The sequence below is a fragment of the Coenobita brevimanus genome, chromosome 23, assembly GCF_032717465.1.
Source record: "Coenobita brevimanus isolate Jiangsu-jjx chromosome 23, ASM3271746v2, whole genome shotgun sequence".
In the NCBI taxonomy this organism is placed as follows: Eukaryota; Metazoa; Arthropoda; class Malacostraca; order Decapoda; family Coenobitidae; genus Coenobita; species Coenobita brevimanus.
In genome coordinates, this window is record NC_136976.1 from 52,445,889 (window position 1) to 52,461,097 (window position 15,209).

General features: G+C 43.0%; 1 protein-coding gene across 1 annotated transcript in view; it reads left to right on the forward strand.

Moving 5' to 3' along the window:
• The window catches only part of Cdk12 (Cyclin-dependent kinase 12), a 128,738-nt gene that overhangs the window by 64,421 nt on the left and 49,108 nt on the right, over positions 1-15,209 (forward strand). The window contains exons 3-4 of the mRNA XM_080267263.1: positions 307-920; positions 1,252-1,497. Of these exons, the coding sequence (XP_080123389.1) occupies positions 307-920; positions 1,252-1,497 (860 nt within the window). The remainder of the gene's footprint in view (positions 1-306; positions 921-1,251; positions 1,498-15,209) is intronic.

A 15,209-nucleotide genomic window follows, 5' to 3' on the forward strand; every position in this document is an offset into this window, starting at 1 on the left:
ATTGTCCAAATTTTCTTTACGGTTTCCAGTATGATGTGAGCATGCACATGCACTCAGTAAATGGGTGGCAAAGGCACCTTGTACCACACACACACACACTCTGCAGTTTTTCCTATCCTGTTATATTGACAATTGAGTATTTGTGACAATAAAAAATGAATGCAGCACTGTACTGTATCATAAGAGTGGTGGGATACCTCTGTAATTTCTTTAAGTTCTTGTTCATGTTGTTCAGTAATACTTGTGTTTTTTGTAGTCACTATTAATGTTTTTGTGGAAATTATTTTCATTTCATTCCATATCTAGCAGGCGGAAGCGTAGAAGTGGGAGCCACAGTCCTAGCCGCAGACGTGGTGAACGCAGTAGACGGGACCGAACTCCCCCTCGTGGTCACCATCCCTCTCCCCGTCTTGGTCCACCAGCAGAGGGATTGGCGCATGATAATAACAAAATGAGTTCCACAAGCCTTTATGCAGAGCTTGTCAAGAACAGAAAGAATACTGTACGTTTGCTAGCTCTCAAGGCCAAAGAAGGGGAGAAACCTGAGAAAGGGAATGAAAAGGAAAATGTGGAACCAGAAGGTGGAGGATCTACACCAGGACCAGAAACCCCAGGTCCTACTGTTGTTCCATCTGCTATTCCCAATGGCGCAGCTAAAGTCGAAAGTAGTACAACAGTTGAGCAGGAGGATACTGTTGATCAAACTTGTCCTCCAGACCAACCTGCTGTGTCCACTTCTCAGCCCACTGAGATTGGAAAGATTGATTTTGTGAAAGTAGGTGTGCCAACTAGCCTAACCAAGCTGCCAATGCCACCTGGAATCAACTTAGAGGATATTGACTCGCCAACATCTCCCAGCACTCCTCCTGAGACAAAACCAACCAGAAAAAGTATTATCACAGATCTACCCATGCCTCCAAGTAAGCCATTTTGCTGATTACCTCTGTATTCAGAATTAGCTTTACTATACAATACATTAAGCTAAAAGAATGGCTTTGCAGCATTATTATTGTGCAGGTGAAGTGCTTGTTTTGTGTGTTTTATTTCACACGGGAAATAATTTTGGTATATATGAGAATGGCATTGACATGAGAACAAAACATTGTAATATTTTATGTATGTGTATATATATATATATATATATATATATCTATATAAGGGAATGCAAAATAATTGGTGGGATTGGAAGGGCATCAATAGTAAAACAGCAAACATAGCAGTGTAACAATATATTTTGCTTTTATTTTATAGTGATAGCAGGAGCAGAAGAGCTTTCTCCAGATGATGATACTCTCAGCACACCGCCATTTTCCCGATCCACTCATCCCAAGCCGAGACCAACCACTGCCAGACCCAAAATATTGAATGCAAAACGCCACGACCGTACATCCTTAGAAGATTGGAGTGAGCGATGTGTTGAGGTGTTTGATATCATTGCACAAATTGGAGAGGGGACATATGGACAGGTATACAAAGCCAGAGCCAAAGACAAGAAAAGTAAGTACAGTAATTTTTGTGTTCAGTATTTTGTAACTGAAATTTTTCAATTGAATGTATAGTGAACTCCAATTATATATATATATATATATATATATACTTTACAGTATATGTGTATATCTATCTACAGTATATACTGTAAATGTATATATCTCTCTCTCCATCTATCTGTTGCCAGACGCCATAATCCCGTAAGGGATGGCCACAAACAAATTGCCTCCATGTCGCTCTGTCCTCCACCATTTCATTGCCCTGCTTCTAGCTCACCCCCCCCTCTCTCATATACCTCTCCACTCCATCCCTCCACCTCATCCTTGGCCTACCCCTTCCTCTTCCCCCCTCCACCTCATTCACATACACTCTTCTCATCACTCTCACTCTCCATCCTCTCCACATGGCCAAACCACCCCAGTGTGTTTCTCCTAATGCTTTCTGTCACATCCACACCACAACACTACTTCACTTCCATATTTGTCAGTCTCTCTTTCCATGTGGCTCCACATGCTCCTCTCAAATAACTCATTTCCACTGCTCTCACTCATGACTTCTGTCCCTCCAACAAGGCCCAAGCTTCACTTCCATACGTTAGAGTTGGTATCACAATACTGTCATGTAGTAGCTTTTTCACTTCCCTGCTCTCCTCCCTGTTTCTTATCACTGCTTCAAGGAACCAACAACCTTACTTCCCTGCTGAGCCCTTTCAAGCATTTCACCCTCTAAACTTCCATCCTTACTCATCACACTACCCAAGTACTTAAATGCACATACATTCTCCATTTCCTCCCCATCCAGTATACATTCACTGACATCACTTCTCTTGAAGACCATCACTTTACTCTTCCCTGCATTCACGTTTAGATTCCATTTCTTACACACTTTCTCAGACTCATCCACCAAGCCTTGCAGCTCCCCTTTGTCTTCCCTTAACAACACAGTATCATCTGCAAATAATGGTACAGGGAGTTTCCATACACTGCCCTCTCTCATTAGGCCACTCCAACATCCAGTTTCCTACCTTTTATCGCTTTTATAACCTCATCTATATACAGATTGAACAACCATGGAGACATGACACATCCTTGTTTCAATCCAGCCTTCAAATAGAAAAATTCACTCAGTTCACTATCCACACGCACTGCAGCTTTAGCACCCTCTTACATACTCTTCACGGCCTTCAACAACTTCCCATCTACTCCATATGTTCGTAATACTTTTCCACAGTCATTGTCAATCCACCCTGTCATATGCTTTCTCCAAATTCGTGAAGGCCACATACAACTTCTTTCCCTTCTCTAGAAACTTTTCCACTAAAGATCTAAGAATGAATATCTGATGTACACAACCTCTTCAGTTCCTAAAATCTCCCTGTTCTTCTCCAACTAATTCCTTTGTTATTTCCCTAACTCGGTCAGTAAGTATCCTACCATATACTTGTCCTATTACACTAAGAAGGCAAATGCCCTTATGATTACCACACACGTTTTTCCCCTTTTCCTTTGTACAGGGGAATAATTGTACCTGACTTTCAATCCTCCAGGACTCAACCTTCCTCCTTGTCCAATCTGCACATCTTCCATATTCATTCTACTACAGTCTCTCCCCAATGCTTCAGCATTTCACCACACGCTCCATCAGTTCCTGGGGCTTTCCCCATTTTAATTTTCTTCATTGCTTCCACAATTTCCATCCTACTGATTTCTTCCTTCCTTCTCATATCCCTCCTTATCCCAGCCATTCCCCAGCCACTTATACTTGTATTACTTTCATTCTCTATGTTCAACAATTCATTAAAGCATTCTCTCCATATAGATATATATATATATATATATATATATATATATATATATGGCTGTAATGTAGGAACAAGTTCCCAGTGGGCATTAGAAACGTATTGATACACATTAATGGACCCATTTATTTTCAGACAGGTAGTATGATAACCATTTGCGGCTTGTGAGAGCAGAAATTGTTGCCAGGTAGCTTTGAGATGTGTATGTTATATAATAGTACAGTATTAGTCACATATTACCATGATCATCTGCCATATACAGTGCTTAAATAATTGTGCTGTAGGACAAAGGCCCCATCTTTGTATATCTACAGTACTTTTATGTGTTGGTTGTTAGTCTGTTCATCCATGCCTTACTGTACATGCTAGTCAGTTTCGTGTGTCAACCTCTTTCTTTTAGTACATCTTTGGCCTGTCTCCCTGTTTTACAGTGATGTGCCTTTGTGCAGTTTGAATTTGTAATTGTGGCAATCACTGTGCTGGAGTATGACCGACTTAGTATTATCAGTTGTCTGGTAACAGTAGCATACTCATTCGTATGATAGGTGTGGGCACTCACCATACACTGACTTGATGTAGTCTACCTTCTAGCAGTTTGACACTTGGTGATGAACCAAATGGTTTTCGTAATGAATACAGTCCCATGTGATAATATGAACTACAGTATATGTGACCATACTCTTATTACTTAAGTTTCGTGAAAACCTTTAAAAAATAAAACTTTATACTGCGAACATAACCTATTACAGTCACATGATGATGTGTGTGACAGAGCACATTGAAGATCATTCATCACACAGTCTTTTGCACAGTTTTATTTTGGCAGTGAAGAGGAAAGAAAAGCATGCTTTCCAAAAATAAGTAAAGGTGAATGGAAGTGATTGGAGCAAAGCGCCGTTGGTGAGAAGAGGACACTCTGGCAACATAGCAGTCCAGAAGTATGCCAAAATCATTTCCTGAAACTGCATTCTGAGCATCAGATCATAGCTCAGTTATAAGAAAGATCTCTTTGTAGGGTCTGCATCGTGCATGTTGTTGCAAAGCAGCATGAAGTGTTGTCTGATCCATGCATAGCAGCTAGAATCCAAGTCCATTGTACTTGAAAATATTTTTCTAGAGTAGTATCTGAACAGCAAGATAACTGAAAATACTTGCTTTGGTGCACTTAACACTATCTTGCCTGAGTATGTTCAGTTTTTTACACTTTACCAGGTTTTGTATACTGACTCCCTTTTTCCAGAGGATAATCAGGTCATAGAATCCACACAGCTTCTCAGAAAGGTCTATATTGCACTTGTTTTCATAGAAATATTGTGATTTTTCAGCTTTGAGAAAGAATATATCTGCTAAGTAACATACTTTTGTGGACATCTCAGGAATTGTTACCAACTCTGATTTTCAAACATTGTTAGGCTGTTCCAAAAGTGTTCCACTGTTAAATTCTGAGAGGTCAAGTCTGACTTGTACAGTAGCATAAATTTGATCCTAAATGGGATGTTATGCATTGCATGGTCTAAACCAGGGGTTGGCAGACTGGGGGCTGAAACTGCCCTCTTACTCAGCTGGCGGGCTAGATGTTTTGAACTTGTTAAAGACAATGTCCCCCTCTCCCAATAATAATAATAATATCAATTATCTATCTCTCTTTCTATTTATTGCCAGACGCCTTCATCCTACAAGGGGTGGCAACAAACAAATCACCTCCATGCCACCCGGTCCCCCGCCATTTCACTGCCCTGCTCCCAGCTCGCATCCCCCTCTCTGATATACGTCTCCACTCCATCCCTCCATCTCATCCTTGTTCTTTCCCTTCTTCTCCCCCCCTCCACCCCACTTGCATACACTCTCCTCATTAGTTTCTCACTCTCCACATGGCCAAACCACCTAATGTATTTCTCCACATGCTTTCTGTCACATCCACATCCACACCACAATGCTCCTTCACTTCCTCATTTGTCAGTCTCTCTCTCCATGTAACTCCACATGCTCCTTTCAAAAAACTCATATCCACTGCTCTCACTTGTGCGTCCTTCCAACAAGGTCCAAACGTCACTTCCATGCTTTAGAGTTGGTATCACAATACAGTGTATCCCCCTAATATGCGAGAATATGGGCTACAAAATGCGTTGCATATTGAGAACTCGCATATTGTGGAGTAAAGAATAAATGGGAAAATATATATATATATAGTCAGACAACCCCCTGGCGCAGCCATTATAATACCATTTTTGCCAACTGCACACACTTAATTTCAAGAAAATATATTAAAATAATAAGATTACATTAGAATGATGAATAGAACAACAAAAAATAATGCCATTTACCTTATTTAGAGGTCTGCCTGGCTTGCTGGGAAGGAGGGACGGTATCCGAGGTGTGAGCTGTCTACTGTTGCCCCACGGGGCGACTGATTCCCCCGGCATCATCACTGTCACGCTCACTGTCACTGTTATTTTCTCCTTTCATTGCCTCAATTGCATGTAAGAATCCTTCAAAGTCATTCTCTTCCTCTTGATGATGTTGAAGGCACGAAATCGGTGGTGGTGGTAATGGTGTCGGCGGAGGTGGGGTGACTAAAGAATTTGGTGATTAATGTTTGCTGTTGCTTATTCACTCCCTTGTGGTGTTTATCGGTGTAATAACGAAGCAGTCTCTCTAATCCCTGGCACATCTCCTCTGCACGGAATTTATCATCGTCACTGGTCTTGATGACTTCTTTGAGGTTATCCATCGCCATCAAAATCTTGGAGAGGTTTCTCGTGTTCACTGCTTCATCCGGTAGTTGCATCTGTGGTGCAACCACTGCACTCTCTTTTGCATGGCCAACTCATCCTCTTCATCTACACGAATCATTGCACTTTCAGGAGTTTCTTCTTCCCCTACTGTCCATATTTCTTGAAGTTCTTCAGCGGTTACACTTTAAAATTCTGCCACTGACTGTGCCGCTGCGAGCACTGTTTGGTCTGATTCAGACACCTTTTGGACCTGGCTACCTGTCTCTTTGGGGCACAGGTGGGGGACTAGAGCACGTCATGCGTGATGAATTGTTGTAGGGTTTACATTGTCCCATGCCTCCAGCAAAAAGTCCACAGCGTTGCATACGGTGAATGACTTCCAAAAGCGCGTCACAGTCATTTCAAGTGTTGATTGCTCAGTTGCTGGCTGTGGGTCTGGTAGCTCTTCAGGGTCAGGGTCATCCACATCCAGGTCATTAAAGAGGTCTTCTGTGGCGATTAGTTGCAATTCTTCATTTGTTTCTGTTTTGGATCTGAGGTAGTCATAGACACGGATGTAGTAAAAATTCTTAACATTGCAGATCACCTCTTGGTCGAGGGGCTGCACCAATGAGGTTGTGTTGGGGGGCAAAAAGAGAACTTTAACATTGGGATGGATATCGTCCAGGTAGGCAGGCTGGCAGGGAGCATTATCCATCAAAAGGAGAATCTTAAAGGGAATGTCGAGTTGGCGGCAAAGCAGGCGGGCATCGGGAACAAAGTGGTTGTTCATCCACGACTGCATGATCGACGAGGTCATCCAACCATTAAAGGAGCTGTACCAGTAGAAACCTTCCATTGCATCCATACTCTGTACATGCCTATAGCACCTAGGATGCTTAGCAGTGTGCACGATGACTGGCTTCATCTTGCATGTTCCTGAAAGATTGCAGATGAACATGACTGCTGTGGGACTTATCAATCTTCCTTCCTCTGGCTTGTTTTTGAGCTTAACTAATGTATGTTAACCTTGGCATCATTTTCCAATTTAATCCACTCTCATCCAGATTAAAGATTTGAACTCTGGTGTAGCCACCTTCTTCTGTAATGGCTTTCAAAACAGATGGAAATTAATCGGCTGCATTATGATCAGCACTTGCACTTTCACCATACGACTTCATGTTTTTAAATTGTTTTCGCTTTAGAAATCTTGCCAGCCAGCCCCTGGAAGCTTTGAAAGGTCTTGTTTCTAGACATGGTGACTTCTTCAGGCACGTCTTGTAAAACAGCTTAGCTTGCTCCTTGATGTGCCTGCTATCCAAGGGTACACTCTCTTTTTCCTTGCGGTGTATGTAAAGTACTTGGTATCTTTCCATTTGGATAAGAGCAGGATTACCAACTTTACTGCGCCCGTCAAGTTGCTGGCCGCCATATGTCTTGCCGGTGCGTAATATTTCATCTTTACTCTTCCAAATGTTTCTCACTGTAGACTCACCCAGGCCTAGTTCTCGCCTAGTACACGAGTTGCCCTTTCCTGCGTAGAAACTCAATGACCTTTAACTTCACTTCCACACTAATTATATTATTTTTGGAATTCTTTTGCGGGGCCATGATGACACAGGGCGTTCTCAACAAAGGTAAATTGAAACAGAAAAAATGAAAGGTACACCGTGGGCTGACACAAAAAAAAAATATATATATGGTGCGCAGCTGGTAGAGGGGTCTCTGACACACTGGTGGTGGGGTGCGCTAGCGCACCTGACTAGCGCGCAGCTGGTAGACTCGTTTGTCTTACTGGTGTGCAGCAGGTAGACTTATTTTTCTTACTCGTGTGCTGCTGTAGACTCGTTTTGCACTCGAAGCTTCAAGAAAATATCTCGTTTTTGCCTTAAAATCAAACTCCAATTCACATACTCGGAATCTCGCCTCGCATATTAAAAAAAAATAAAAATAAAAATTTATATTTTCTGAGTCACCTCGCATTGTAGTGGACTCGCCTACTTCGGAGACGCATATTGGGAGGATGCACTGTACCGTCATGCAGCGCCTTTCTTACTTCCATGCTCTTTTCCCTGTTTCAGATCACTGATTTCAAAGAACCTGCAACCTTTCTTCCTTCTTGTATCCTTTCAAGCACTTCACCCTCCAAACTTCCATCCTTATTCATCACACTACCCAGGTACTTAAATGCACTCACATTTTTCATTTTCTCATCATCCAGCATCACTGTACAACCAGTGACTTCATTTCTCTCGAAGACCATAACTTTACTCTTGCCTATATTCACCTTTAGATCTTGCTTTTCACACACTTCTAAACACATTCACCAAGCCTTGCAGTTCCCCTTTGTCCCACTTAACAATACAGTATCCCCCCCCACTAAGGGCATAGGCTTCACAGCCTGCTCCCATGGCCCAGTCGTCCTCCTTCATACCAAACACCTCTACATGTCGCCGCTTCGGTGCTAACACTCGCTGTCCATATTGAATACATGCTAGGGTTGTCTCATACAGGACTGGTGTATTGGTATTAGTGGGGGTATTTTCACGACATGTCGGTGAGTCTTCTGGTAGATCAGTAAAGTGTGAATTTATGAAACTCAAATCCTTAAACTCTTCCCTGCCCCAGCGGAGATTTGAACCTGGTCTGGTAGAACTGCAGGCCACCTCTCTACCAATTGAACCACTGCCTCCCCCAAACTGCAAACAACAGTACAGGGAGTTTCCAAACGCTGCCCTCACTCACTAGGGATGCTCCAACATCCACTGCCCTATCTTGTTTCTCTTTTATAACCTCATCCATGTACAGATTGAACATCCATGGAGACATGACAGATCCGTGTTTTAATCCAACATTTAGACAAAAATTCACTCAATTCACTATCCACATGCACTGCAGTCTACCCTCATACATACTCTTCATGGCATTCAACAACTTCCCATTGACTTAATATTTTCCACATTCCTTGTCTGTCCACCCTGTCATATGCTTTCTCCAAATCCATGAAGGCCGCATAATAATCATTCATTCATTCATTCATTCATTGCCAGACGCCATGTATCCCTAACGGGGTGGCCAAGGGCTTAGAGTTAATTGTTTTACAGGGAGGGGCACTAATCCTCCACCAACCCCACTTGACACGTAGGGATTCATTCATAATATTTTCCACATTCCTTGTCTGTCCACCCTGTCACATGCTTTCTCCAAATCCATGAAGGCCGCATAATAATCATTCATTCATCTAATATACTATAGCAGTAGCCGTGAGTGTGTGTATTTTGGGCAATCGAAATTTCACACTCAGATTGCACAAAAATTGCAAAAAATTTGCTGATGTGAAAAAACTTGGTCCCATCACGATTGATAAACTTTTACTATATTTAATGAGTGATCAAATTTTGACCAAAAAACGTCGCTTCCGGGGTGAGTGCGTGAAATTAGGGTTACATTCACTGTAGAGTTTTTGATGGCTTTATATCTAATATACTATAGCAGTAGCCGTGTGTGTGTGTGTGTTTTGGGCAGCTGAAACTACACGTTCAAATCGCACCAAAATTGGCACAAAAATCTCAAAAAATTCACCGATGTGAAAAAAACTTGGTCCCATGACGATTGAAAAACTTTTACTATATGTAATGAGCGATCAAAGTTTGACCAAAAAATGCTGCTCCCAGCGCCCGGTCGGTTGCTGTGGCCAAGTGGTTAATGTCTTGGACTTGCGTGCGGACGACTTGGGTTCCATTCCCAAAGCTGCAAATAGCACGATCAGTTGGTTAGCTGTAAAAAATCCAAATGACAGCGTTAGACTAGAACACCTCATAAACGGACGATCTTGGGCCCTTCGATGTTGCCTTGATGGCCGATAGTGACAGCGTTAGACTAGAACGGCCAAACGTGAATCGGATTACCTGAAATGATCGCAACACGCGCGTGAGGAAACGAGTGAGAAGCATGAGAAAGCGAGTGTGTAGTGCAAGAGCTCTCCATGGGAGGATGAACAGGAAACCGTTTGGCATGTCACTCAGTGTAGAGTCACCCATAGACAGAAGGAAGAGGAAAGAATGAAGGAAAGAAAGCCATGAAGAGGAAGGATGGAGAGAATGAATAGAGGAGAGGGCAGGCATTCAAGAGCAGCACCACATTGAGTGAGTGGATGGGGAGCGTCCCTTATAATAATAATAATAATAATAATCTGGATGGCCTGTGGAATGCGTACAGGGATTGCTTAGTTAGGAATGCTAAAACGGTGTGTGGTGTGGCAAGAGTAAAATTAACAAAGAAGAAATGTACAGCATGGTAGGATGAAGAGGTGGTTAAGAGAGCAGTGGAGGAAAAGAGGACAAAGTGACTAGAGTGGTTACAGAACAAGGGTGCAATTGAAATAAGAACTGAATATATTGAGAGCAAGAAGCTCATGAAGAGACTAGTGAAGAGGAAAAAGGAGGAGGCTAATGATGATCTAGGGACAAAAATGAATGCAAACTACTCTGAAAATAGGAAGTTATTCTGGAAAGAGATGCAGAAATGTAGAAGTGACAGTGGAAGAAATGTGAAAGTGTGAAGGATGTATGTGGTAGATTATTAACCCATGGGGATGAAGTAAGGACCAGATGAAAACAATATTCTGAAAGCCTGATGAATGGAAATAGAGAGAGCAGAACGGCTGTAAACATGATTGGTTTTGGGGGTGTGCAGAGAAGGAATGCTGTGCTAGGAAACATGACACTCTCATAGGTGAAGAACGCTGTGAAGCGGCTGAGAAATGGAAAGCAGCAGGGGTTGATGAGGTGTATGTAGAGATAATTAAATGTAGTGGAGAGTTTCCTCGTCCTTCTGTGTGTGGGTGATTTTACGTCCCCTCTTCTGTCTTTCTTTCCTTCATTTCTTTCTTCTTCCTTCTGCCAATGGGTGACTCTACACTGAGTGACAAGCCAAATGGTTTCCTGTACACCAGGAAACCATTTACTACACTTGGTGGTAACCATATAACCAAATTATGGCACCTCATGGTTTAGTGGGTAACTAAGGCACTCCAATCGATTGAGCCTGTGTAGGTTTATATTAAAGGGGTTTGCTCTCATTGTGCCACTCAGGGATGAGTGAGGCTGGTCACTCTTATCTTAAATGTCAGAACCAACTTGCCTAGCCCTAAGCTCCTATGTTCCTCATGGGGCAACGTAGGATTGAATGATGGATAGATAGATGGAGAGAGAGAGAGGAATAAATTGCTTGTTGGAGATATGTAAGAAGGCATGGATGAGTGAAACTACCAGCATAATGGAAAAAGGCTTTGATTGTACCCCTGTACAAAAATAAAGGTGAGCTGAGTGAGTGCAAGAATTGTTGTGGTATAAATTTATTGAGTGTTGCAGGGAGGGTATATGAAAGAATTCTTGTAGAGAAAGTAAGAGAGATATTAGAAGTCATAGTGAGTGATGACCAGGGTGGCTTTAGGAGTGGCAGAGGAAGTGTGGATCAAATATTTGCAGTGAGACAGATTGTGGAGAAGGCTTGTAAGAAGGACAGTAAGGTGTTTATGGCATTTATGGGCCTGGAAAAAGCATACAACAAAGTGGACAGAGAAGATTGTGGAGGGTTGTGTGCATGTAGGATGTAGATGGTAGGCTGCCAGATGTCATGAAGAGTTTTTATGATGGTAGCGAGGGATGTGTAAGGGTAAATGGGCATCTAAGTGAATGGTTCACAGTCAGTTTGGGCATGTGACAAGGTTATTTGTTGTCCCCATGGTTTTTCAATATATATGAATATGGATGGGGTGCTGAGAGAAGTAAAAACACAAGTAATGGTGAGAGGGATGGTGTTGGTAATGAATGGTGATGGATGGAATATCTCAAATTTGTTGTATGCTGATTATGCAGTACTACTTGCAAATACTGGAGAAGAGCTTGATAGACTAGTGCAGAGTTTTGCTGATGTCTGTGAGCGTCATGCCTTCAGAGTAAATGTAGAAAAGAGTAAAGTGATAAGTACAGTAATTGAGAGAGAAGGTGACTCCCAGTGTGATGTTACAATGAATGGAGAGAGACTGGAATTGGTGAGAGAGTTCAAATACCAGGGTACAGTGATAGAAAAGAGAGAAAAATGTGCAAAATTAGTGGAAAGTAGAGTGACACAAGGAAGGAAAGTAGCTGGTGCTGTGAAGGCCTTGATAAGAAACAGAAGCTTGAGTGTTGCAGCTGCATGAGGCTTACATGAGGGAGTGTTAGTGCCAACATAACATACGGATGTGAGACTATGGTGGCATGAAAATGAAGAGTCAAGAGTGAGAGCAGTGGAGGTGGGACTGCTGTGGAATGTGTTGAGTACAGAGAGTGAATGGGGTATGAAATAATGTGCTTCGTGAAAGATGCAGAGTGAGGAAGTCTGTGGACACCAGAATTGATGAGTGTACTGAGATGGCATGGTCATGTGGAGAGAATGGATATCAGTAGATTGGTGAAAAAGGTCTATCTGAGCGACTTTGAAGGAGGGAGAAGGTGAGGTAGGCCAAGGAGAAGGTGGAAAGATATGGTGGATGAGTGTTTGAGGAAGAGAGGTTTGGAAGTCTGTGAGGCTAGGGGACTGACAGTAAACCAAACCCCCAATTTATAAGTGGGCATAATAACATATTGTAGGGATTTAAAAACATAGAAAAAACATCAACGAATGTATTAATGTACAAAACTTTAGTAACTGAAGATTCCAGTTCACTTAATATTAATAAACGAATAATTGTTACTGTAATTTCACGTTTTTGACAACTAAAACTGAAATCAATGCAGTTATTGTTTTTCCTCTACCATAATAGATTGAAATAATAACACTCAAAAAAAAAAAGTAGTGTAGTGCTTAAGTAAATTTAGAAGGGGCAGTGGGGGGTCAGATGGTGGGGTCGTCATCTAGGAGATCGACATCCAACTCTGCCTCCTCGGTGCCATGCCCCCTCCCGCTGTCTCCCCTCACCACTCTCTTTTCCTCTTCCTTTCTACCTTTTTCCACTTCTCCACACACTTCTGATGCTTACGAGAGGTTATAGGCACCACCTCCTCACTGTAACTATGTGATGAACTCATCTTATCACCCCCCCTTCAACCCCAATAACAACAGCTTATGTTGTCACCAATAATCCACAATAAATGGGGTAAAAATCCAATACGTAATAATTATACACTTCAGTGAACACGGGAGGGAAGCCTCACCGGCACACCGGGCGGGCCACACGCTTGCGGATTGGCTGCTCTGGGGGAGTGGCAGAGTGCAAGAATGCTGATTGGTTTGGGCTGTGTGGCTTAGGTGCCTGCCTGCTGTGATTTGCTCGCCTGGCAGCATGGACAAAACCACGCGACTTTGAGCCCTTCTAGCACTGTCCAGAAGGCCGAATCTTGTTTGGCAACCAGTGCTGTCACTGAGATGAGGGTTAAGCCTGTTGTCTCCCCTACCTAACTCAAAACCAGTATATTGGAGGGGATGCCCCAGTGGCTCTAGACACCTCATATCACATGCATGTTGTTTATGGCACAGGCCAGATTATCGCATTGGTAAATAATTTTTGCATATCTGGCAGTGCTGGATCACCGAGTGCAGTACAGCACGTCAAAGCTTCCTAATCTGAGCTGGTCTGTTCGAATGTACACTTTTTAAAACTAACTCAAACTAGTGTTTGCCATTGTGATTAACAGTCAGTAAGATTTACTGTTTTTTCACTTACTAAGTGAAAAACAGGAATACTTTTGTGAATTTGTGGATATGTTGATGGGGCTGTCAGATTACAGTAGGTTTGTGGATATGCTGGTGGGGCTGTCAGATTAGGTTTGTGGATATACTGGCGGGGCTGTCAGATTAGGTTTGTGGATATACTGGCGGGGCTGTCAGATTAGGTTTGTGGATATACTGGCGGGGCTGTCAGATTAGGTTTGTGGATATACTAGTGGGGCTGTCAGATTACAGTAGGTTTGTGGATGTGTTGGCGGGGCTGTCAGATTAGGTTTGTGGATATACTGGCGGGGCTGTCAGATTACAGTAGGTTTGTGGATATACTGGCGGGGCTGTCAGATTACAGTAGGTTTGTGGATATACTGGCGGGGCTGTCAGATTAGGTTTGTGGATATGCTGGTGGGGCTGTCAGATTAGGTTTGTGGATATACTGGCGGGGCTGTCAGATTAGGTTTGTGGATATGCTGGTGGGGCTGTCAGATTAGGTTTGTGGATATACTGGCGGGGCTGTCAGATTAGGTTTGTGGATATACTGGCGGGGCTGTCAGATTAGGTTTGTGGATATACTGGCGGGGCTGTCAGATTAGGTTTGTGGATATACTGGCGGGGCTGTCAGATTAGGTTTGTGGATATACTGGCGGGGCTGTCAGATTAGGTTTGTGGATATACTGGCGGGGCTGTCAGATTAGGTTTGTGGATATACTGGTGGGGCTGTCAGATTAGGTTTGTGGATATGCTGGTGGGGCTGTCAGATTACAGTAGGTTTGTGGATGTGCTGGCGGGGCTGTCAGATTAGGTTTGTGGATATACTGGCGGGGCTGTCAGATTAGGTTTGTGGATATGCTGGCGGGGCTGTCAGATTAGGTTTGTGGATATGCTGGTGGGGCTGTCAGATTAGGTTTGTGGATATGCTGGCGGGGCTGTCAGATTAGGTTTGTGGATATGCTGGCGGGGCTGTCAGATTAGGTTTGTGGATATGCTGGTGGGGCTGTCAGATTAGGTTTGTGGATATACTGGCGGGGCTGTCAGATTAGGTTTGTGGATATGCTGGCGGGGCTGTCAGATTAGGTTTGTGGATATGCTGGTGGGGCTGTCAGATTAGGTTTGTGGATATGCTGGTGGGGCTGTCAGATTAGGTTTGTGGATATGCTGGCGGGGCTGTCAGATTTGGTTTGTGGATATGCTGGTGGGGCTGTCAGATTTGGTTTACGGGCCAGGTCAGGCCCTTGGGCCAAAGGTTGCCGACCTCTGTTCTAAACCTTTGGTTTACAGTTGGTTTTGCCCAGAATTATTGGAGGGATTTTTAAAATGAACCCTTTTATTGCCTTATTTGAATCCTTGATTTGCATTGTGGTGGATACAACCATATTGTAGTGGATTTGAGGACCTGGGCAAGTGCTTTCCACGTTTTAGATGATCACTGTTAGATTGCGTTGTAGGTGAGGTGACTATTTTCTTGTTAGAGATACAGTTCTTTATGATGTAACTACCAAAAA